General features: G+C 42.4%; 1 protein-coding gene and 1 long non-coding RNA gene across 4 annotated transcripts in view; one reads left to right on the top strand and one right to left on the bottom strand.

The window, feature by feature from the left end:
* LOC118319395 (ADAMTS-like protein 1) overlaps positions 1 to 23,819 on the bottom strand; it is an 82,272-nt gene that overhangs the window by 38,619 nt on the left and 19,834 nt on the right. For all 3 annotated transcript variants that reach the window (XM_035649769.2, XM_035649778.2, XM_035649785.2), the window contains exon 2: positions 5,471 to 5,587. In XM_035649769.2, the coding sequence (XP_035505662.1) occupies positions 5,471 to 5,587 (117 nt within the window). The remainder of the gene's footprint in view (positions 1 to 5,470; positions 5,588 to 23,819) is intronic.
* On the top strand, positions 14,472 to 15,798 carry LOC118319450. The gene is made up of 2 exons (XR_004795992.2): positions 14,472 to 15,017; positions 15,601 to 15,798. It is a non-coding gene; the product is annotated as an uncharacterized LOC118319450 (long non-coding RNA).

The following is a 23,819-nucleotide window of genomic DNA, read 5'->3' as shown; positions in this document are numbered from 1 at the left end:
TTCAAAACAACTCAGTCCCCTGTCAGTGTACTGTGGACAGATCCAGAAGTTCATTTCTCTCAAGTGAACAAGTCTCACATGCGGATAAACATAAGCAAAAACAGCGATTTCATAAGATGGTGATGTGCCACATTGTGTAAGACTGGATGATGGAGATAATTGGGAACTGCCGTGTCCCTTACCTGTCCTGTATTGAGGAGTTCCAAATCAATAAAAAAGAGACAACTATGCCTAAAGTATATTTTTAGGGTGTCAGAGAGTAAGGGAAATGACATGCCAGAGAGTCGCACCGGTCACTTGCCGTTTGTCAGCCCATGTGGTACGTGCCTCAACGATTCAGCTAGTTGCCGTGACAACTATTTTGGCATCCAGTTTTCGCGTAACCAGCACAGACTTCGGGAGGTGACTGGTCCAGGTCGAGAAACGATTGGGCACATCGCCCTCGTAAAGCCTCCAATTGTCATTATACAGCTCTGTTCTCCCTTTGGGAAAAAGGGGGTTAACCTTTCATTATAAGTTAAGCTGACCGCATATTTACCATACAGACATCAGATTGGTGTCAAGCTTCTCTTCCAAGACAGAAAATATTTCCCAAAATGTCAAATTATCCCTTTTAAATGTAATTTTTTTTGATTAAGTTGTATCAACATACACTGTTTCTCGCCAAAGCACTGTGTATATCTAAGTAGTATACTTCCTTCCTTATTTAACATTTGCAGAGCTGATTAGTTTTGGAGGAATTTGAAACCCATGTGGTTTACACCCATGTCCTTTCCTTGCTCGCAGTCCAAACATCATCCATGTTTACCTACAAAAAAAAAAAGTTTACTTTTCTATGCTTCTGCACCTGTTAAAGCCACAGACTGTTGAATAGTGTGAAGCTGTGTGCACAGGAAAGAGGTACTGGCCCATTCTGGAACCTACTCCCAAAAACTGTGCTGAACAGCACTGCTACTGGTCGAAAACTCGTTGAGTTAAAGCTTTAACCTGAAGTGGTTTTAACACCAGGGGGCACAGCACCTCGTAGAAAATAACTCGAGGCCAAACATCCCGTCCGACTGCCAAGACTAACATGCCCATCCTTATAATGAAGATAAATGAAGTGTTCAATTGTGCAGGACCGTTGCCCTTTCCACCCGGCGCGACATGCAAAACACAGCTGCCAAGTTGCGTGCAGCTGAGCGATGGGCCTCCCTCTGTCTGGGAGCCTGCCGCCGCCGCCGCCGCCGCCTCCGAGTGTTGCCCCTGTTTATCACCCAGACTGGCCCTTGGCCCCGCTCGTCCAACCCCAATTACTCTGAACCCTGACACCCTGCCTAAAGGCAGCACTGTCTTGACACTTGCTCGCCCTCAAAGTTAAAAAAAAAAAAAAAAGGGGGGGGGGGGGGGGGTTGCCCCTGACTATAGCTGCCTGAAGTGCAATTGAGCATGTAAAAACATTAAGGCCCGGATCGCTTGGCATGTGATGAAGTGAGAGAGGCAGAGGGCAGCGAGGAAGAGACGTCTCGCAAAACATCCAACATCTGACAAAACGAACGAGGGGGGAAGGAAAAGGTGAGAAAACAAAACAGTGCAGGAGGGACGCCATTCCGCGGAACGTGTGGAGACAGGCAAAGTGGAAGTGTCCTCGCGCCTGGGGCCTCGGGTCTTAACTGTCGAGTGGGGCTCTAATGGCTGCCATTACCACCACTCAACTGTCACAACCCATAATGTCCGGCCGTCATTGGTGTGGTTAACAGAAAATGTGACCCAGAGCAGCAATCAGTGCAGCCTGACCCTAAGTGCAGCGTACAGTGGATTGCAGGGCAAGGGAACTAATTAGAAGTGCTCTGTCTATTTTTTTTTTTTACAATAGGTCTGTACTGCTACTTTATTTTACTTACAGTAAATTGATTTTTAGAAATTACGTTAGAATTAGAGCCCAAATATGTGAGATAAAGCTTTTATTTTAACATTAAAGCTTCACAAATCAATATATGTTAAACAGTTCAGATGACAATATGAAATATGAAAGCTTCCTAAAGTACAGAGAATTGTCTACCGACTTTGCAGGTTTTCCTATATGGAGCTTTTGAGCCTTTTTTTTAGCTTATTGTTTTGGTATTTCACTCTCATCAACCTCATTTCAAGCAACACAAAAAAAAGCTCCAACAAAGTACATTATACTGCCTGTCCAGCACCAAACAACAGGAAACGTGGCTTGGCTTTAAAGGGAATCTGTTTCTGTTTGGTTTAGCATTATTGTGTAGGGTTCGTCTCTGTGACAAAGCAGGTATGTCTAAACCATAACTAAATCCAGTTAAAATATAGAGTTAAAAGCATCCATGTTCTTAAAACTGGATAAACGGGATATGTATGCCATTGTGCAGTGGATAAATCAAATGGACCATTACCTTGACAGATTTCTGAAAAATCCTGTAAAGAATTTGGGATATTGTAAGTACATAACTCATTCTTAGTCATTTATTTCAGAAAAGTCAAATTACTATCAATGTGATAATTTAACAACATTCTGGTGTATCTTTGGCAGGTTTCAACTGAGTTACAGCCCCTCTCTCTGCAGCAGCTCAAACTAACATGCAGGAAAAATTCATTCATGGCCAAACAATGAGTGGGAATGGTTGTAGCTTTTACGAGCAGCTTCTCTCAGACTCATTCAGTCTTGTTACAGTGAGAGAGAAAAAAGGACCCTTGGCCAACATTTTATCCATCTGACCCCCTCTCACGTTTTAATTCAGGAACTGCTCAACCCAATAAACTCATTTAATATTTGTTTATGAATGCTGACATTCTTGAAGCTCTACGGTACATACTTGCCCACGCAAAAATAAATATGGATTCATTTAGAAAGGTATATTAGGCCTTAGCTGTTTTAGACAGCTTCCATCGCGTTGGGCTTGCGCTCAGGCTGCCAGGAAAAACACTTTTCCTCTCGGAGAGAACAATTCGTCTGTGGCCCTCTTGGGGGACAGGGGAAAGGGTGCTGGGGAGGTCAGACTTGTTGCCCACCAACCGACCCTTGCGCACACTCATGAAGTCAAACAAGAGAAAGTGGATACAGTTGGAGATCTGCGTCCTGCCTAGCCTGCTAATTAAGCTGCGCTTGTCTTGGCTTTGAATCAAGCTTAATATTGAACCAAGGTCCAACACAGAACAGGGCTACGGGCGCACACAGAGGCCGAAACCAGCCGAGTGCTGAAAGGAATCACAAGTGTGGCTCCTGGGAGTCTGTAAGCTCCTTTGAAGTCACCTTTTTTTTCTGTTTTGGCATTCAAATACATTTCAGGGGAACATCCGTTTTAACACTGAATATTTGTATTCCTACCCTGAATATGTTTTTTAAGCCATCTTCGTCTCTCTTGTTTTGTAATGGCGTCCGATTTTAGCATGGCACAAACGGAGTGAAGTGAATATAGCATGGAGACTGGGAGAAGGTGCTAGTGCGGCGCTCTCTCCAACAGTAAAAAAAAAAAAAGAAAGCTTGGGCTATTTATTTCCGAAACCACAAAAAATGAATATTTGCAAAGTCTGTACAAAAAAACTGTTTTAACAGGGGGATGCCAGCTGGTTGCCAGGATTGGCCAGGCTACTGTTTGGAGGCCAAGTGCTTTGGGCTTGCTGTTGGCAGCTGAATGTTCATTCATGTTTCACAGACAGATACTTTATGAGAGGTTGATCAATCTTCTGATCCGACTCTCTGCAGGAAAGCAAATAAGGGCATTTCCCAAAATGCCAGACTATGACATGTTGTGTCTCATTGGCCACCAAAAACAGAACTACAAAAACAACATTGAGTGATTTTAGAAGCAGTTACGATGTGTAACGATTGCTTTGGCAATCCACAGTTAGTTATTCATCCCACTACTATTGAGCAGTGTTTCCACTCATTGCAGTGAACCAGGAGGTTACAGTTACAGAACAGTTTTTACAGTTTTTAATGGCTATTTTAGTATAAACTCAGCAAATGATGTAACGGGTTAAATTGAATGTTTTAAAAAGGCTCCTGGCTCTACATTCTCATTTTACACACAGATGTGACAGTGATATTGTTCCCCTCATCTAATCTTACAAAGAACGATAGTAAAATTGCACAAATTCTTTATTCTTCATTTAATTTACAGTAAAATGAGGTACAGCTACAAGTGTACCTCATTTGCACCTGAGTATTGATGGCTAAAAACCATGCAACCCAGATCAGTCCAATGAATCTCATAAAGAGCAACCAAGGTTTTGATGAGACAAAGACGGTATGTGGGAGCAGAGGTATAAGGCATAAGTCTGCCTTTGGGATATAAAAGAGCATGTAAAAAGCAAAAAGGATAAACACAGAATACTTTCAAATTTACATTTATACTCGGGTTAGGGAAAAGTTAAGAGAAATATCACACTTGACAGGGGAATAAAAATTCCCTGAAAAGGCGGTGGGCCCAGAATGATCTCCGACCCCCTCCTAAAACTGAGAATGACCTCTGACCACCAATGATCTGTAAGGCCATCCTGCACATGTGAACGTTCATGCAGCCCTCTTGATCCTCCTTTAAAGTCTGATGTCAAGTTCAAGCAGATCTGTTATTTCAAAAGAAGTGTTTCACTGTATTTGATCAATGTTCAAAGGCTGTGGAGAGCTCCTGATTAATCTATAAGGTAAAAAGGTCATTTCTCTCAAGCGTGGAAAAGCTTGTGAAGCGCGTGCAGGAATGATGCTTCACCTTTCACCTCACTCAGGAGGTCATGTACAGTATGTTTGAAAGTGCATACGAACCAGAGTACAGTCAGTTCAAGTATATAATGCCCTCGCGGCACATAGAAAAGTGCAACCTTAAACTCCCCAAGACAGCATTCTTGTTCGCGATAGCGTAATATTGTTCACACACCTTTGATCAGGTTTCACATCACAGTCGGATCAGATTCCTTTAAAATTGGGCCAAGACCAATCCCATCACAAAAGGATACTGAGATAGGTGAGCGTGTCTGTAACAAAAGCAGCTCAAACGTTTCTCCCACCCAATTAGATGAAACATCTGGGTGAGAGATCGGCTTGAAGAGAAAACACTGCGGCGAGGACTCATGTCTCATCAAAGGTGATGACAGAGTGGGAGTAATGTGATGCCAAAAATCTACCACACCCTGGAGTGTGCAACATGTGTGTGTGTGTGTGTGTGTGTGTGTTTGTGGGTGTAAAGTGTGTGTTTGCATTTGCTTCACATCAAGCTACGTCAGCCAACAGTCAGATTACACCTCCACTCCCAACGTCCCACGATCATCATTCACTTGTAATCATTGCTAAGTTGTAATATGGTTGATTTCTCGCTCCTCCGCTGGGCTGTCAATTTATTGGCTGACTCAAGTTCAATCTGACATTTCAACTTATTTGTTTCATGTTGGTTGTGAAAGAATGAAAGTTGGAATACTAGGTTTATGTTTTTAAAATTCATCAGTGAGGGCAGTGTTTTTCTGATCAGGCACTTACCGGGTCCTCCGGCCTTTGGACGCTGTCATGGAGAGGCTCTTCGGGGAGGTGGTCTCGTCGATGCAGGGTGAATTCTCTGATGAACACTGCGTCCCCATCGTTGGCCCACACAGCGACCTGAAAATTTAAGACACAGTCACAAGTGTACCGTAGGTCCAGGCTATCCCTCAATTGCACCCACTTCACACAGTATCTGTCCAGGTGATTGAAGATGTGAACGTGTGCAGAATTCTCTCTGAAGCACTCAGTTTTTATCCTTTACACAACTATCTTGGTCATTTTTCAACAACAGAGAGTAACAGAGAATGTAAAGTCATGTCTGAAATCATTTCATTTATAAAAAAAGGTATCAAAGTCATAAATAACTTTACATGGTTGAAGTGGGACATTAATTAAAAAGGAAGGGGAAGTGTTTTGACCATAAAAAACAAAAGTAGTAAAAAAAAAAATTGAAGTATGGATTCTTCTGCGTATAAAGAAAAAAAAAGGAATCAGACATACCACAGCCAAGTTATACAGCCTTGTTATTCATACCATAGTTTTTTCCACCAAACCAAAATCTATTTCATCACCATACTCTTGAGCAACGGTGAAACGTAAGTCAAAATTTCTGTTTCTGTTTGCAATCATTTTACTAAACAAAGTATTTTTTTCTTTTGGGTTTGTACTCTCAACCGCACGTCTTGTTGAGGGGAATGATCAAGGGCTCTGGAGGAAATCACAGCACAAGACATGTGATATCAAAAGACATGGTGTCCCACCTCTTCGGGAAGTTGAGGGGGGCATCTTGGATAGGGCCCATTAGCAGCACAGCAGGGCCCGCATTCTCCAGGATGTACAAATTCACAGAGCAGGGGCCCTCAGCTGCTCTCTGTGGGTCATAAACACCCTGTAATGACCCAGTTCAAGGAAGAGCAAGCTTGGGTTTGGGGTACTGAACGTTCTTCACATTGTAAGGGGGCTGCGGATCTTCAGTTGTGGTGCAAATTAAACCACACACAAAAGCTTGCGCTACGAAGCAACTGGAGCAAAACTGACACCACCTTTCTGTGGGAAAGGCCCACAGAGTGGACTCCTAAAGAAGACAAATTAAATCTGGCCTAAAGCCCTACACTCAGCACTGCTTAGCTGCTGTCACTTATGCTGTGGAGGCATCTGCAGCAACACATAAGTCACCGCAGTAAAATGTAGGCAAAAGCCTCCTCGGATGACAAAGATCACGATGTGCGGGAACATTCATGTTGGGTATGGATCGGCAGATGTTGCAGCTGTTGGGTCCCATGCAACTGTTTTGTTTATCTGTATCTAAAGATGAATAAAAGAGGAAAATTCTACATTCGACCATATGTATATATTCAATAATTTTATACCTGTGAGAAACTGGTGAAATACCCTGGGAACTATTGCGCAGCGTGTTTGTCAGACCTCCAAATTACAGTATATGCCCCCAGACACTTGAACGCATTCAGTATGGGAAGCCAAATAATTGCCTTTATCAAAACACAGCCCACGGATGGATGTCAGCATACAACATGAGATCTTTGCTTACAATGTTGCACTGAGGCAAGTCCTCTCTGCCACCGATGTTGAAAATGAAAACGTTGCAAAACCACAAGCCAGGGGTAAAGCAAACATAAGTCAAGCATACGAACATTAAGAGAAGCTCTGGTGTGTATGTGTGTGGTGTGTGGTGTGTGTGTGTGTGTCAGCAAGGATGTGCTGAAAACCACTTGAGTGACCAGATGTCCTTGCTCAAGGCTAAATGGAGGCCCTGTTGAGATGAACAAGCCGATTGTGTCATTCTCAAGAGATTTTTGTTTTTTTTCCTCGCAAAAATGATTTTCTCACACACTATTAGTGTCTTAACACCAGACAAATCTGGCAACCATTTGCTTGTCATTCTGAAGTTTGCATCCATCCTCCTTAAAAGACGTCCGATATGCTGGAACCAGAGTGAGCTACAGGCTAATGGTACATGACAGCTAAACTCCCCACTGCTGGAGTCTTGGAAGGGGGATCAATCAAACACGCTTCCCTGAGAAAGCAAGCTCGCTGTTCGGTGCCAGTGCCAGGCGTCACGTACACCCCTGCTGGACGAAACCATTAGGAACTGGCAGGGAACTGGATATTTCAAAGGAGAGCTGGGGCACTGGGTCATGCTATCATCTACGGAAAGGCAGTGGAAGATGCTGAGAACATTTGCAAACAACAAAATGTGTATGTTTACACAACCATATGTCTTTAACACATTTGCTGCCTGGATTGCATTTACTGCAGTTTCATCCAGTCGAGCAGATGTGAAATTCCTGTGCAGCAAAGATGTTGTAGAGAGGGGTTAAGGCACCAGGATTTGTTTACTCCATTGTGACATTTAGGCACCAAAGCACATAAGGGCCCCATCTTACACCGGGTGCAAAGCAACGTAAGTGCAACCCTCGCAAGCATCAGACCGACCTGGTTGGTTCGCCACATGGCTTAAACAGCAAATACGCAAAGCACCCATGAGGTGTGGCCAGGCACATTGTTGGTGCATTGCTATCGGCATTGGTGCTTTTGAAAGTCGTATGGTTATTTTATTTTATTATATTAAGTTAAAATCTATAATATTAGGTGCCAAAGGTGTTGCTCATTGTGACAATCCCAGGTAATTTATATTCCGTATTGTTTTCGCATCTTTTAGTTCACTTATGTTCAGGCTTACACCAATGGTCAGCTAGCCAGTAAACACATTGGAACATTTTCCATTAAAGGACAGTAAATGTAAATGTAATGGACATGCACAGATAACCGCTAATACTTTCTCAGTGTTTGCTAGATGTGTAAACAGGCTACTGTTTGCTTACATGTTAGCCAGAGCAACTTAATAAAGTGATGAACTATATTGCGTTCATAGTTTGTTGCACTGCCCACAAGTTTGCAGATATAGGTCCAATACAATACGATACAAACGATGAGAAATGGTTGGTTCAGAGGTGTTTTCACTCCACCACATGTGAGTCTTTTTTTTCTTCTATGGGCTATAATGAGCGTGTTCGATTCCACACAAGCGTGCGCTCACTCAGGCAGTGTTTGACATTAAATGAAAATGACAGGGGTTAAGAAAACGCACACTCCAGGTTTGTGGCGGTGGCTTGTGATTGAAAGAAATAACTCAAACAAGCATCTCCAAAACTAGACGCACGAGGCCGAAATCCAATGTCTGTGAGCCGGTATATATGTGCGTGTGTCAGTTTGACAAAGGACAAGGGTGAGAGTGAAGCAAGGGACCAGGCCTGGTGACTCATTGACCTCCAGGGCGAGTTAGATTTCAAAGGGGCACGTCTCAACCAGGAAGGAGAAGAGGGGGGCAAGTTGGGTCTACAAAAGCACATAATCAACAGTAATAACATCCAAAGTGATATCAAAATTAAGCTTCCACATAACATGGTGCCAGCTCCCACTGTTTGGGTGGGAACCGTGAAAAGCTTGTGACCTTTGCCCTGCCACAAAAGGCAAAGACGTAGACTTGTGTTTAGCGCACTGCTGCCTTTGATTAATAAGACTCCGTCCAATGTTTAGATAAGGACACCCTTTTTTTCAAGACTGGCTCCTGTCTGAATGAAACCTAAGAGGAAAAGATATTTTTGCTAATCCGCTTTCAAGGGGATTTATGGGAGCATTCACTTAACACATTTGGAAGGAGGAAACGTTGTGGCCCTCTTTTCCTCGCCGTCCCTGCTCCACCTTTCATGAGGTAGGAAAAAAAGGGTGTCCTTTTTCCTCATCCGAGAATTTTTTAATTTTTGGATACATCACCCATTGGGCCCCCACACATCGATCAGTTAGCGGATTTTTCCACTCACTGTGAAGGAACCACGGGATTATGATGAGCTTAGCTTAATATTTGCTCATTACAGATCAAAGCCCACGGCCACCTCGGGACTTTGGGGGCCTACGAAAGTAAGAGTCACACAGGCCATGATGGGGTCTTGGCTCGCTTCAGGCAATGGGAACTCTTCAGTGTAAAGCTGCTGTCTGTAGGATTGAGAGAAGTGTGGACATAGTCTCAGAATTCAAAATCCAACGACTCCTGCTCCCTCCCCCTCCCTCTCCGCTGCACTTTGGTTCCTCCCCACAGCTCCTCCCAGCCCTCCGTGCCCATGCACGCTACCATGGCAACCGAAGCCAGGCAACCTACGTAACATGACGTTCCCATCGGTAAGAAGCTAACCTGAAGCTAACACGGACTACTGTCCACATTGATAGACTATAAGTTTTTTTGGTTATCGTTGCCTCACGTTATTACCTGTGACTTCTTGGGAAAACAACATCGTCAATGTTTCTGAACGTTTGCGACCGTAAATCAGTTTATATTAGCTTGTTTACGTACCTAGCGTTAGCTAGCACGTTAGCTACTGCAGTGTTACATGGTAGTCCTGTAAATTAACAGCTTTATCTTCACATACATCATTTGTTGCTTTGCAAGATGCATGACGCTTTTATCTATATTTTATAACATTATTAGAGCTTTGAGACTGGTACACTGGACTCCGATGAGGAAGTGAACACGGCTGCTTCGAAGAGCAGTCGAGCGAGGAGAAGAGGGAGTCGCATATGAGGCGCACCGGGCAGCGGCCGTGGGAGACGGGGCAGAGGTCGGCGTGTTGGCCCGACACCCGAGGACCTGGGAGCCGAAGACACAGCTGATCTTCATGTGATCAGCCAGTTGGTCCCTGCAGTGTGAACTGGTTTCATCCCAAGATGGTTTAGCTTCAGAATGTGCTATATGTAAATACTGTGCTGTGCAATATATTTTTTTCATTTCATTTATTTATTTCAAAGTTATATTTTAATATTCATGCAACCTCAGTATTTGCTTTGCAATAAAGTGTATTTTGAAAGTGATTGGTTTCTCATTGCATAAATATACAACAATGTGAAGATTACTTACTACTATCAACATACCTTATGAATCATTTCAAGGCATTACAAATATATTAATTAGGGGTAATCAGATTCACTGGTTCAGTACTACCGATGCAGTAGCTCAAAGAAAATCATAAAAAAGTACACAACGATGTAATAATGTCAAGCTTTATTTTGCACATGAATAAAATACAGTAGTTGTGTTGAATATTCCTTCCTCAGCTGTCCCCCCAGCAAAGTCAGGATCTGTGGAGAAAAGTAACGTGAATAGCGATACATACTTAGCATTTAGCATAGCACGGGATGCTACGTTGGTGATAAAATAGTGAAGCTAACTAAACAGTATGATGGGGGAGCATTTGGTCATGAGAGCACAGCCAACGACACACAAGTCTGGAAAACTCTCAAAACAGATAAGACCGCATGGACACAAACATATTTTCAGCTATTATGCTACAAACACCGCTAACCACTAGCCGTAGCACTGTGGACCTAGAACTAGCAGCCTGATCACAACGGCACAGTAACACACGGTCCCAGAGTGCGACAATAACATGAAAAATAAAAGATAAATGAAACTGAGATAATTACCGGTCAAGCAGAACGCAACGTTTGTGAACCCTGTCGGTGTCGTTGCTTCTGTGGAGCCGCTCCGACGTTTACATCTGCTCGATCTGCTTCCTTCTTTTTAGCTCGTTTTTGCTCGTGGTCTTTGTCGTATATGCTGTTTTTTCGATGCTTGGCGCTTCTCTACCATGGTGTTTTCAAACTAACTCTGCTTCTGCTGCGAGCTCCTCGTTGCGAAGACGTGAGCTTGGTCGTGACCGAGCGAGTGAGGCTGTGCACAGGTTCTGCAGCGCTGCCCAGCTCGTACCCGGATGACTGACAGCGTGGAGAGACGCCCCCTGGCTGTGATTGGAGATTTTTGCTCGGGCTCGCTGGATTCTGGCAAATGGCATTAAAGGCAGTAAATGGAGCTGAATGACACAGAATCTGTCACAGACGATCTGTCTCACATATTACTACCAGCATAGAGCGACAGTTTCAGCATCTATGAAAAAAAAGTTATTTTTGCAAATCTTACCAACAGCGGCTTTAAAAAAGGAGAAAAACACTCACTGGTTACAATTTTGAGTCTGGACCTTCACACAGGATGCCTGCAACACAACAGTTCATCACTGAGCGCTCTGGGAAACTAAATAAAACTGGGATTCCACTTTCATCACATTCTGTGATTCCTCGTGGATTATTTAGTTATCTTTAAGTTCCTCTTCAGACGGCCTTTGAAGATGTACTTTATCCCGGCCTTCTCTGCCAGATTTCCCTCAACTTGATTTACTGATCGCTATCTCCCAAGAGCGGTGTGACCCGCGAGCATGAGTAGAAGAGTGGCAAGGAGCTCAACTTGTCTCGATTTCTGCCCTCTTCGGCTCTCACACTTCTCATCTTGAACAGCACGAGGAATGAGAAGCCTCGGGGGAGAGAGTAAAAAAATCTACCTTTGATAGGTGAACATTTTTCCTGGCCCTGTCATCACATCCCTTTTTTTGCTCTTTCGCTCTGTTACTTCCATGTTTTAATGTCTCATAATGATGCATGACACTTTCCTAATGATGCGTGAGAACTTCCTTGACACATCCTCTAAAAGTCCTCACGGCACAGAGCGTTGCCCGTTTCATTTGATTCACTTTTGAAAATAAGGATACTGGCGCAGAACATAAAAGCATATTCGTGCATCTTGGGTGATCCGAGCACAAGTGGAATTGCACTTTGTACCTGTGTCTATCATGCATCCCCCAAGTGTCCAGCAAATCACTTGCGTTCAGAATTCATTACAGACTAAATCACTTATGCTAATTGTATGCTGCATTCATCTACAAGTCCATTTTACTTTAATCTTTTGAATCTCTCCAAAAGTCATGAAATAGCTTTGTCCAAAGTGATAGACTGTTCCACTCTGTGGCGCCTTCATAGACTATCTGGCCTTTTTCAAAGAATTATATCTCTCTGATGAGATTCTGATTATAGGTGAATACAATATTAACCTGGATAAGATCATTCTCAAGGTACACATGTTGATATATTTCACCCTGTTTAAGCATTAAACCATTTATTGCAGTGGTAATACCCTTGACCTGATTCTGTCCCGTGGGACGATGTTTTCTTATCCGTCTGACTCTCCTGTCACATCAGTTTTATCGAGTCATTTCCTTAAATTTGAAGGGATACAATAGTAACACTGATACAAATGTATTCATTACTTGACACATTGTTGTGTCATCTCTGGCGGCTCATGGTGCGTGAGGGATTAATGCGTGATCCTGGCTACTTTCACTGCAGCTCCGTTTACTCTCCTCGATTCAGTTGCACCTCTTACGACCATAGCTACTCAGTCACAGAATGCAGCAGATCGGAGCACAAATGGGGAAAATCAACACCAAAACCAATCGCACGTGTACTGAATTAAAAGTGAGACATATACGTATTTATTTTGCTGATTCAGTGAAACAATCCTTAATTTCCTTTTGACACTGTAGCCAACCCTCATAGGTGCTGACTTTTTACGCGTTTTGATTTTTTTTCAGCAGTAAATTCAAGATTAGAAACAAACCCAGTTCCTCCTCTCCGTCTTCTCCTTCATTACCAGTCAAGCATGATGTTGAATCCTATATAGTCTTTGTTTGACCAGATTTTGAAACTTTTAATATATTTCCTGCCAGTTTTGCGATCTACAACACTGACAGTGCTCACTCACAACTGTCACTGTCCCCACTAGTTTTAAAACTGTTGTGGGTAGACTTATCCTGAATAAAACACACCTTGAAACTCTTCATCATTATCAACCAGTCTCTAAACTTTTATTATTTTTCAAAAGTGCTAGAACGAACAGTGTCTCAGCAGCTGTTAGCCCACACATCTGATAGTGATCTTTTTGAACATTTTCAGTCTGCGTTTCAGGGCCTGTCTCTTCAACGCGGTGAATGTTCAAGATCATTGTGTACTCCTTATACTCATGAAAGTGTTTACTTTTATCCAACAACATGGGGTATCCTATGATGTTAAATATAGAGTGTTTAGCAGAAAGTGCCAGAAAGTTCCCTCAGGAATCAGTGGGAACCAAAGCAGAGTAAAAAGTAAAGAGTGACTGCTGTGATCCTCAGGTGATCAGGAACATAACTCTCAATGAATCCAGCCTGTTCTATATCTGCTTTTTACAGCTTTTTACAACAGAAAAAGAAAAAACACAACAGAGAGGCCATAAATTCAAAGTGGTGAAAGTGTGACGCATTGACTATGTCAGCTTTGATTTTCGTCCTTCTGTTTGCTGCTACATATTGTTGCATTAATTAATGGTTTTCAGGTGTGTGCACTACATGTCTTTGCCATTCCATGTCAAAACACCTCAAGGATCAAGCCACACAGCACCCTCCTCTTTCTGTATAAACAGCCCTGTGAGACTATGGTCGATTCCAGCGCTTTCCTGCTCACTCCTCGCCCCCCTCCCTTCGTGTACCGCCTCGCTCCGCCTCGCTCCTCCTCGCTCCTCCCCGCTCCGCCCCGGGTCTGCTGCGCAACTACGGCGTTGCGCTGCCATGACACAGTCGCACGTAACAAGGGACATACACGATGTAGAGACCCGGGAGGCACAGGGAACACGTTCTCCATAATTACACACAGAGCACAAGGGGCTGGGCGATAGAACGTTAACGACATCCCGGCCGGCCGAGCCCGCCGGCAGCCGCAAGCTGCGAGCTCCGCCGGCAGCCGCGAGCCGTGAAGTCCGCCGGCAGCGGCGATCCGGCAGCAAGCCAGCAGCAAGCCAGCAGCTGCGAGCCTCGACGTCCGCCGGCCTCCGCGAAATGCGAGCTCCGCCGGCAGCCGCGAGAAAATTATGGCGTAGACGCGATCTGTTTTTCCGCACTTCAAGGGGGGAGGTGCTGCTCAGGTTGGGGGCATGGTTGCCCCAGTAGCAGGAGTTAACTTACGTCACTTGACGCCCGGGCTGTGAATGGCTCGTTTACAGACCGTCTGCACGGCCAACGCAAACCACGAATCAACGACTCGTTGTTTTCTTTTCATTCTCCGTGGGCTGGCAGACACCCCAGATAACCAAATATACGTGGAGGCAGGCTGAAAAGGTGCCTGGAGCATAATATGGCCCCTTTAACTTGAGACAAGAGATGATAAGAGTGCTGGTGGCGTCAGCATGCTCATTATGCACAAGACTTTGACCGCTGAGCACGCAACACAGTTTATTCACTCCACTACAGACACTACATTACAGGCTGTTCAAACAACGGACACAAACAAGAGCTCATTCGGATGTGAGGGGATTGCTTCTGCCGGTTAAGAGCCATGACAGTGGAATCAACCATTTCACCTGAGCGCCACAGCCTCCCGTCTGTCCAGGGCTGGCGCAGACATAGTGAAGAATTCAAGAGATGTCAAAGTTTGAGGAAGAGGAGCTCCAAAGACTGGTATCCTCCAGACATGGCATTGGTGAGGAGCAGGCTCCACATCAGGACGACGATAATGGACGAAACAACTCAACGGTCTGGTCATGGAGATTGACTGGACACCTGCCAGGAACCTGAAGGCATTTGCCTTGATGCTATTCAAGGTAGCAAACGAGCGGAAGGAGGTGAGAGCAACATTTCATTTATTCATTCATCGTTTTGTGTTTTTCTTTATTTTAAAATAAAATGCTCTAGAATTCAAGTAATTACAGATACATTACTAAGTGGACTGTTTTAAATTCAAACTGTGTAATAATTCTGCTGAAAATCTTTTATTTAGTTGATTCAATGATGTACATTTCACACGCGAGTCAAGTAACACAATTTTAATGCAATGCTGTGCATCTAACAAAAAAAGGAAGTTCCTCTTTTGCAAATTTGAAATGTTACTAAGTAAAGGTGGTGTACATGACACAGGATGTGTTGCAAGGGTCTGTTACTATTACTGACAATAAAATTTCACGTGGCCACTGTTATCAGCTCTGGGTTAGTACTGGACTCGCAAAGACGCAAGAAGGCAATGACTCAGACGTAAGCAAGGGTGCATCAGTTCGACGTATTGTAAACCTTCCAGTTTACACACATGGTTGGACTTCACTACGTCAGTGGTACACACCCTAACATCACTCTGAAAAATGCAGAAACACAAACTAGACTTAGATGTATTAATTCATACCGTATTTATGTTCATCTGTTTTTGTCTTTTAGGTGTTCTGCTCATGATCATTTAGGAAGCAGTCAGCAAGACATCAAGACCTCAACTGTCACTGCCTGTCGTTAAAACCAGCCATTAGGACGCGAACATGGAAATGGAACATGAAGTTCACCAGATACAGTGGACTTTGAAGGGCTTTGTATATATGTAACATAGTTATATATAATAAATACATCCTACGCATTCATGAATCGTGTGATTGTTATGTGTTTTTTTCAGCAACCTTTATTTGTGATGATGACACAACATAAGAAACATAAGGACCAAATCTGAGATATATTTATTTTTGAATTCCTCAATGTTAAAATTAATAATTCGGCATTTTGTTGATTTGCTTTCTTGCAGAAACTTGGATGAGAAGATTGATGACACTTTAGTGTCTGTATATTAAGTATGTAGTCGAATCCTAGACTGGTTCTCTCTCAAAGTTCACAAACATCGTTCATCTACCGGCGCCTATGACGCTCACAGATTACCACATAGTACATTGTTTGTCTAATCTGTTTAATCAAACAGTAACGGGAAAAAAGTGACAATTTGCGGTTTTCAAATCTTTATTCTGCGCTAAGATAAACAAATTGCTTCATCCCTACAGTTGACCTTCGTGCCCCACTCCTGGCAGGAATGTAAAAAAAAAAAAAATAATATTATTTCTCTTAAATTTGTTCCTATTCCTTTTATCATGTTTTATATTATTGTACTTGCTCCCTTGTTTAATTGAGTAGCTCTGGTTTATTTGTTTTTTTTTATTTTTATCTTCAGTTCAAAAGAAGGAACAAAATACAGTGTATTTTAACCTAGTCAAGCCAGGGAAAATAAATGACCCCACAATACGTTTTAAATCACTCAACTGTGGCTGTGAATGAACTCTCTAAAAACAGGTCATGGATGTATACCGAACTGCCACAACATTAAAACCACTTTTAACGCAGTGGCAGATCTGTGTACACAGGAGTTATAGTGTTTAGTGTTATAACGTCCACTCTCTCTGTATAAGGCAAAGGGATAACTCATCTGAAGAAGTCATCATCTATCATTTTATACCATAGTTGTCACCAGCCATTTTCCCTCAACTGTCTCCTGACCTCAAAATATCAGCCTGCAATGCAAACAGAGACCAAATACCATAATGCTCACACCGGCTGTGCCCTTACAATAAATCACAGCTTTTCACTCCGCAGCTGACCACAGGCTGCCTGCAACTTGAGCACTTGACCAGTCCGGGTGTGCAACAATAGCAAGTAGCATATTTGTCTGCTAAGTAGACAAGGTTAGTCCACCTGTCGATCATGTGCGAGGTCACGAGGGCTCATCGCGGAGCCTCCGACTCTACTGCCGAGCCAATTATGTGGTGGGACGCCCCAGCGTAGACTTCTCCTGTCTTGAAGTCCAAACAGATGGAGCTATAAACTCCACCGAAGAGGCTGTTGTATCCCATTAGGCAGCAGAGGAGACGTCTCAATGCAAAAATAGTTTCACCACAAACATTAATCTCTGCAGCAGACGTCGTGTGGTTTTTCCTGCTCAGGTAACGACTGCTATAATGTTTAATGTGGAGTTTTTTTTTTTAATAAGGCCCGCTGAAGAGTACGTGTAGCGCCGCGACAATAATAATAATACATTTTATTTATATAGCGCTTTTCATAGGTACTCAAAGACACTTTACAGTAACATACATCACATTAAAAACAGATAAGCAATAAAATCAACACATAAAACAAGCATATTAAAAGCAATTAAAAACAATAAAACCAGTAACTATCAGGTGAGAAATGTAAGACTATTGTATGTGGAAAGCTGATCTGAAGAGGTGTGTTTTGATTAGTGTTTTGAATGTGTCCAGGTCAGTACAGTCACGGATGTGTATGGGTAGGGTGTTCCAGAGGGAGGGGGCTGCAATGGTGAAAGCTCTGTCACCCCAGGTACAGTGCTTTGTCCTGAGTGGTGGGGAGAGAAGGTTTGTGTCAGAGGAGCGGAGGCTAGAAGATGCTGTTGCAGTAGTCAATTCTGGAAGTGATGATGGCGTGAATCAAAGTTTCGACAGCAGAGAAGGTGGGTGATGGGCGGAGACGTGCAATGTTTTTGAGGTGAAAGAAGGCAGTTCTGGTTATTTGGTTGGTGTGGTTTTCAAAAGTGAGGTTGCTGTCGAAGATGACTCCCATGTTACAGATGTGTGGGGATGGAGACAGGGTGGAGTTGTTGACAGTGAGACCGAAGTTATGGGTGTTCTTTGTGAAGGATTTCGGGCAGATGAGCATCAAGTCAGATTTATTGTCGTTGAGTTGGAGAAAGTTGGTTTGCATCCAGGTTTGAATATCGGTGAGGCAGTTGGTCAGGGTGGAAGATATAGCTGTGGTGATGGATTTGGTAGAGATGTAGATCTGGACATCATCGGCGTAGCAGTGAAAGTGATGCCATACTGTAAGACCACAATATCAAGTGGTTTTTTTTCTTAATACATTGCATACACCAAAGCCTCTGTACTGACGATTCTCGCTGATTCTCCCTCAGTGGTGGTTGAATGGAAACTCACTGGGGTCCTCTGCAGTGTAGGAGCACCGTGGCAAAGGTGTTGATTTGACACAGACAATAAAAAGCCTACAACAAATTATCTTTGGTCCCCTTTTTTGAGCTGGTGAAAGAAAATGTCTTTCTGATTCAACCGTTATAGGCGTAGCCACCATATTGGCGAATAAAGTTCGACTGACAGTCGTTTGTATGACTTAAAGATCAAATAATTATGTGCAATATGGAAGGTGTCCCTCATAGTGAATTATTGTTTGGTTTTAGACCCAACACCAACCCATTTGGTTCAGTCTCGAAGGTCTTATCGCGAAGTCAGCAAAATCAATATGATAAGGGAATAATGTGTTAAATCTATGTGTGAGGATAAGACTTTTGTGGAGTTCTGTCCCTCTGTGCCTGCCACGCAGCGGACATAGCAGCATCCAGTACCATTTTGGCAATCCGAATCTAGATAAGAAGCAGAAGATTGGTGGATGGATGGATGGATGGATGGAACCGTTTTGGTAAAGTGCTGTAGCTGAGATGACACTTGTTCACTGCGTCAAAGTAGGAAGCTAAAAATATGATTTAAATACAATTATGTACATGCAGAATAGAGTTGTTCATCACCATTAAATGAAAGAAATGAAAAGTAGTGGGATGGATTTCATTCCTGAATCAAATTGAAAAAAATATTTTCATTAATCCCCCGGTGGTCTTAATTTTGTCGGGCCAAGTTCTCTGTTCTCTCTATATTAAAGCTGAATTCAGCTTTAATATAAGAGCTCTGCTTTCAGACATCCACCCAGTTTGCATCTAACATCATACCCACTTCAAGACAGAAAAGGCCACTTGTCTTCCCGACTACTGCCTCGGTCCATGATGGATGGCCTTGCCGTTTGTCACAGCTGATTCCAGCAAGTAACGCAGTAGGGGGGAAATTCTGGAAGAGTGTGAAATTGAAGTAAGTGCGGGTGGACAGTCATGACCAAAATCACGTTTTTCATGGGATGAGACGAGAGCTGGTTTTTCCGGAAATCAGCCTTCTTCTCCACCTCTGGCTTACTGACCTTAGGCTCAAAAGCAGACATTTACTTTCCGACCAAGAAGAGTTAATAATTACAATATCTGTGGACAACAAATGGATCAGCATGATATTAGGTGGGAGAACATATTCGTGGCCCATTCACTACACTGATGCAACAAGATAAAAGTACACACACCTTGAATACTACATCTAATGTGATAATAGTAAATCTGACCGATATCATTTTTTGTGGGAGAATGCCGATACCGAATTTAGGAAGTAAAACATTACAATACGGATAGCTGATATATATATATATATATATATATATATATATATATATATATATGTATTGAATAAAGGAATCGTGACTTAATAAAAAGAAAATATGAATACAACTAAACATAGAGATTTTGAATTAAGAAAACAGACATATTTAGGTTGTTTTTTCTACATAAAATATAAACATAAATCCAAATCTTTTCTGCATTGTTTATTCCGTAAAAAATAAAAGCTTTCATATCAGCGTACATCAGCAAACATAAACAAAGATGACAATATGTCTGGGAATCAGCCAATCATATCAGCCAAAAGATATATCAATCAGGCTCAAAATTTCAGGTCTAATGCATCTATTGAGAAAAACTCACAACTGTCAACGTCATTGAGCACATGAAATATGACAGAGAAGAGGAGAGACAAGGGAAGGAAGGGGGTGTATTTTTTTTATTTGCTTCATCTAAGGCCTCTTTAAATAAATTTGAATTAAAACCAAATTAAATTATTCCCTGTGGCGTGAAAATGTTGCATGTACTGAGGAAAACAAAATTGCACGTGAGTATATAATCAAATGTCAAAAGTTTGCATTCAGTTCTTCATTCGGACCGTACACACACACACACACACACACACACACACACGCACACATGCTGTAAACAACCACGAGAGTGTTACTGAGAACACAGTGAGAGTGAACGCTGCACACTGTCACATGAACACAACACTGGCAGCAGTCCAACAATCAGACACGAACAGAGAGGAGTCCGCAGCAGCTGTGTGCGACAGCTCTCCCTCGCAGCTTGTCATTAGTCCGATCGATCCATCGGCCCATCTGCATCTCTGTCCGGTGGGTGGCATTAAGAAGCTGCGACTGCCGACTATTATCAGTAATGAAGCGAGTGTGCGAACACAAGGCCGGCCAGCCCTGACAAAAGCAGCCACAAGGATTAATGGTGGAGCAGTTATAGCCATAACTAAGCAGCGGATTCATAGTCAGCCATTACTATGTACTTCACACACACAAGCACACACACACACACACACACACACACACACACACACACACACACAAACATCTGTGCTCCTTCATCATATCAATTGGTAGAAGGATTGACAGCTGGGTGGCATAATTACAGCAAATGTTCCACATGCAGCAGGCCAACGGGTTCACTGCTGCGTACATGTGTGCTCCTGCACGCCTGATTCAAAACACCAGGGCAATTTCACGCATAGAGGTGACCGTCACCGGATGATTGATGATGACAGTTTATTGGGTTTTTTTGTGGCGCACCAGAAATTCGCTCAACTTTCTATCCAGGTTTCAGTCTTTCGCCTCTCACCAAGAAAATACCCAATTCATTCAAAAATGTTGATATGACACTAGTTACTTAACTTCACTGTGGCCACGTCACAGTTCAATATATACTTTATAAGCTCATAAAGTTAGTCAGCAACATGACTTTAAACCACCACTGCACTGAGTTATGCACAAGAACCAAAGCAGGAAATAAGTAGGAGTCCAAGTTTGAGATCACCCAGGTCATACTGACCTTGAAGCTCAAATTTACTGGTATCAGTCTGAAATGCTATCTCAAATTAAGATTTATTTTTTTTGAAGTCTGCTGTTGCAGCTTTTTTTCCCCCTGACATGGCTGAAACACATTTGGAAAAAATTCTACAGGTTTTAAAAGTGTCAAAATTGAATTAAAAAAAACTCAATAATTTTCATTTCGGCAAGATTTCATTGCCAATATGACAGAAAAATATGTCTGGACATCGACGGCGTGGTGCAGCACAGTCAGGGTTTTCGGTGACTCGGCCGTTTCTCAGCGGCCAAAAGTCAAGTAGCACTCGGAGATCTGGACACTTTCTCCAATTTTATCCATTTACTCAATATAACACCCCATTGTAAGTCCCTGCAAAATTGACAGTGGCAATGCCCCAAACATGGATACCTTCATGAACTGCATGCAAGCCGCTCACGCCAGACCTCCCAGAAAACCAATCCAGTAATCGCTGTTTTCTTTGAAATAGATAAAGAACAAACCTGGCGGGCTGCTGGCCTGCGGGCCAAACAAATTAAACCTCGGCGGTGTTCAGCCAGGTACTGCAAAGAGGACATCTTTACTAGTGTGTGAGGGGCGAGAGAGAAACTGCAATCCACGAAGACCCCGCTCTCATACCACAGCGAAGGCCAACAAATTTGTTCTGCCGAGTTTCCTAAAGTGTTTTCACCGACATAAACATGCGCCATGAAAGCAATGCTCCTCTCCAGAGCACCGTCTGCGGTTACTGACGAATCGCTGTTGCATTCCCGCTCCCAAATTAAGCCCCTCATTTGCGGAGTTGCCTGACCATCGAACGGTCTTAATTTCCATAATCTGTGGCATTCTCCAGCGCTGATCTCATCTGGCTAACAGCGAGGCAAATAATGAAATGCTGCCCTGGCTGCAGCGGGGCATCTTTAACTATCTGGCACCCCGCTCAACAATCCGCACTCCATTCTTCAGTTGTGTATCGGCATTACCGGGAGCCAGCTGCACTGGGCACAAAGTGGAAAGAATTCTTGGATGTTTACCAGTGAGCCGAGTTTTCTGCCTGTTAGTTCGACTTAAACGTACTTCAATTTCTTTTTCTCTTCACAGTGTGCTCACGACAGTGGCCAAATCCTTCAACACTCGGGAGACGTGGCCGTGCATGTTCCCTATTAACTGATTAAACTGAACGCTGCAGACTGAACGTTGAAACACCATTATAATTTATGGAAACCAAATTTTGAATTTAAGGCTTGGAGGGATTTTCTTTTTTGAGAGCGATACATGGCCATGCCATTTAGGCTGGTAAACCAATAATTAGGTTTATTTATTACGTTTCCCTCGCACATTTTCATTGTGTCATGCTGATGATTCATCTTTGACATGAATCTATTTAATTGAGGACATGTTATTTTGCAAACTTGTAGTACAATTTATAGTTTAAATGTCTTAGACAATATATATGTAACTACATTTTGTTAGAAGAAAAAAAATGGATCCAAAACAAAGACATGGCAATACAGTTCAAATATAAATGAAACGATACCCATGAAACTTCCCACACATAATCTGGTATTTATTAAAACAGAATGTCATGAAGTCATCTACACAGCAATAGATAAACATTCATGAACTTGATTCAAATTTATTTTGTGTAATAACTGCTATTGTACTTTTCATTTGTACTGGCAGCATTTAATTTCCATGTGATTATATTATTTTTATTTTATCATCTATTGTGAAGCAATGCTTTACGATCTGTTATGAATTAAAACATTAACATCATTATTCATCATCATTATATCTGATCTTTAATAATGATGACTGAGATATTATCTCCAACTAAAGTTTACAGGTGGTGTTTGTTTTGATTTAATGACAGATAGCCATATTGTAATGAATAAATAATAAAGGTACTGTAATTTGACTGTCACAGTCAAAATTGACTATAATATATATCAGGCCCATTAGGCAGAATTCATTTTATGTCAGACATCTACAGTCGGCTGTATCTGATCTGTGAGACTGGAAATCAGGCTTGTGGACCTGAACAGCTTCAAAACTGCATCAAAAGATTGCATTTTTCTATTGTTGTGCATACAAAGGTTAAGTCCCGAATTTGATTGAGTGACGGCTACAGTGTTTTATGCATCGGGCCCCAGGTGTATGGAGATCAGCAGAGATAAGTGCAAATCCCAAAGCCCCCGTACACTGCTCCCCTGTCCTTCTCTCTAAATATATAAGAAGGAATTTGATTAGATTTTTTTTTTTATTCGATCTAATTCTCTAAAATAGTGAATTTTGATTCTGAAAAGAGACCAAAAAAACTGACTTAACTCCTATGTTGACAACTAGGGAGGAAATATCAACAAAGAAAAAGACAAAATTTCTACTTTTAAACATTTCCCCTTCACTAGCAAGATCTGGTATTTTTAAAAGAGCAAATTTATGGTTTATTATTTATTATATAAACAATATTAATATATATCCATCAGAGAGCAATTTCACTGTCATTAAAGTTCATGTTGTGTCGAACGTTTTTAATGTTATCTGTATTTAGAGAGGCACCTAGGGCAGCATTTTTTTATTCTTAACACAACTTTGGCCAAGAAAATGCCACATATCTGCTAACAGTCAGGTTCAGCTTGTCCTACCGTACCAGAACAAATGTTTACAATAACTTGATTCACTTCTTTTTTTTAAATTTTTTTAAAAGGGCCCATGTCTCCGTCTGGCAGACGCTTCCAGACAACCCCGCTCGACTCAACGTTCCTCCCGCTGCCAAACCAACCACAACATCATCACGGCTCTGACAGACGAGCTGGAGAAACCCAATGATTTGTCTGGGGTCCTCGGAACATGACAG

The sequence above is a fragment of the Scophthalmus maximus genome, chromosome 12 (genome assembly GCF_022379125.1).
Source record: "Scophthalmus maximus strain ysfricsl-2021 chromosome 12, ASM2237912v1, whole genome shotgun sequence".
In the NCBI taxonomy this organism is placed as follows: domain Eukaryota; kingdom Metazoa; phylum Chordata; class Actinopteri; order Pleuronectiformes; family Scophthalmidae; genus Scophthalmus; species Scophthalmus maximus.
Note: the sequence above shows the minus strand (reverse complement) of the source record. Positions and strands in the feature narration are given on the sequence as shown.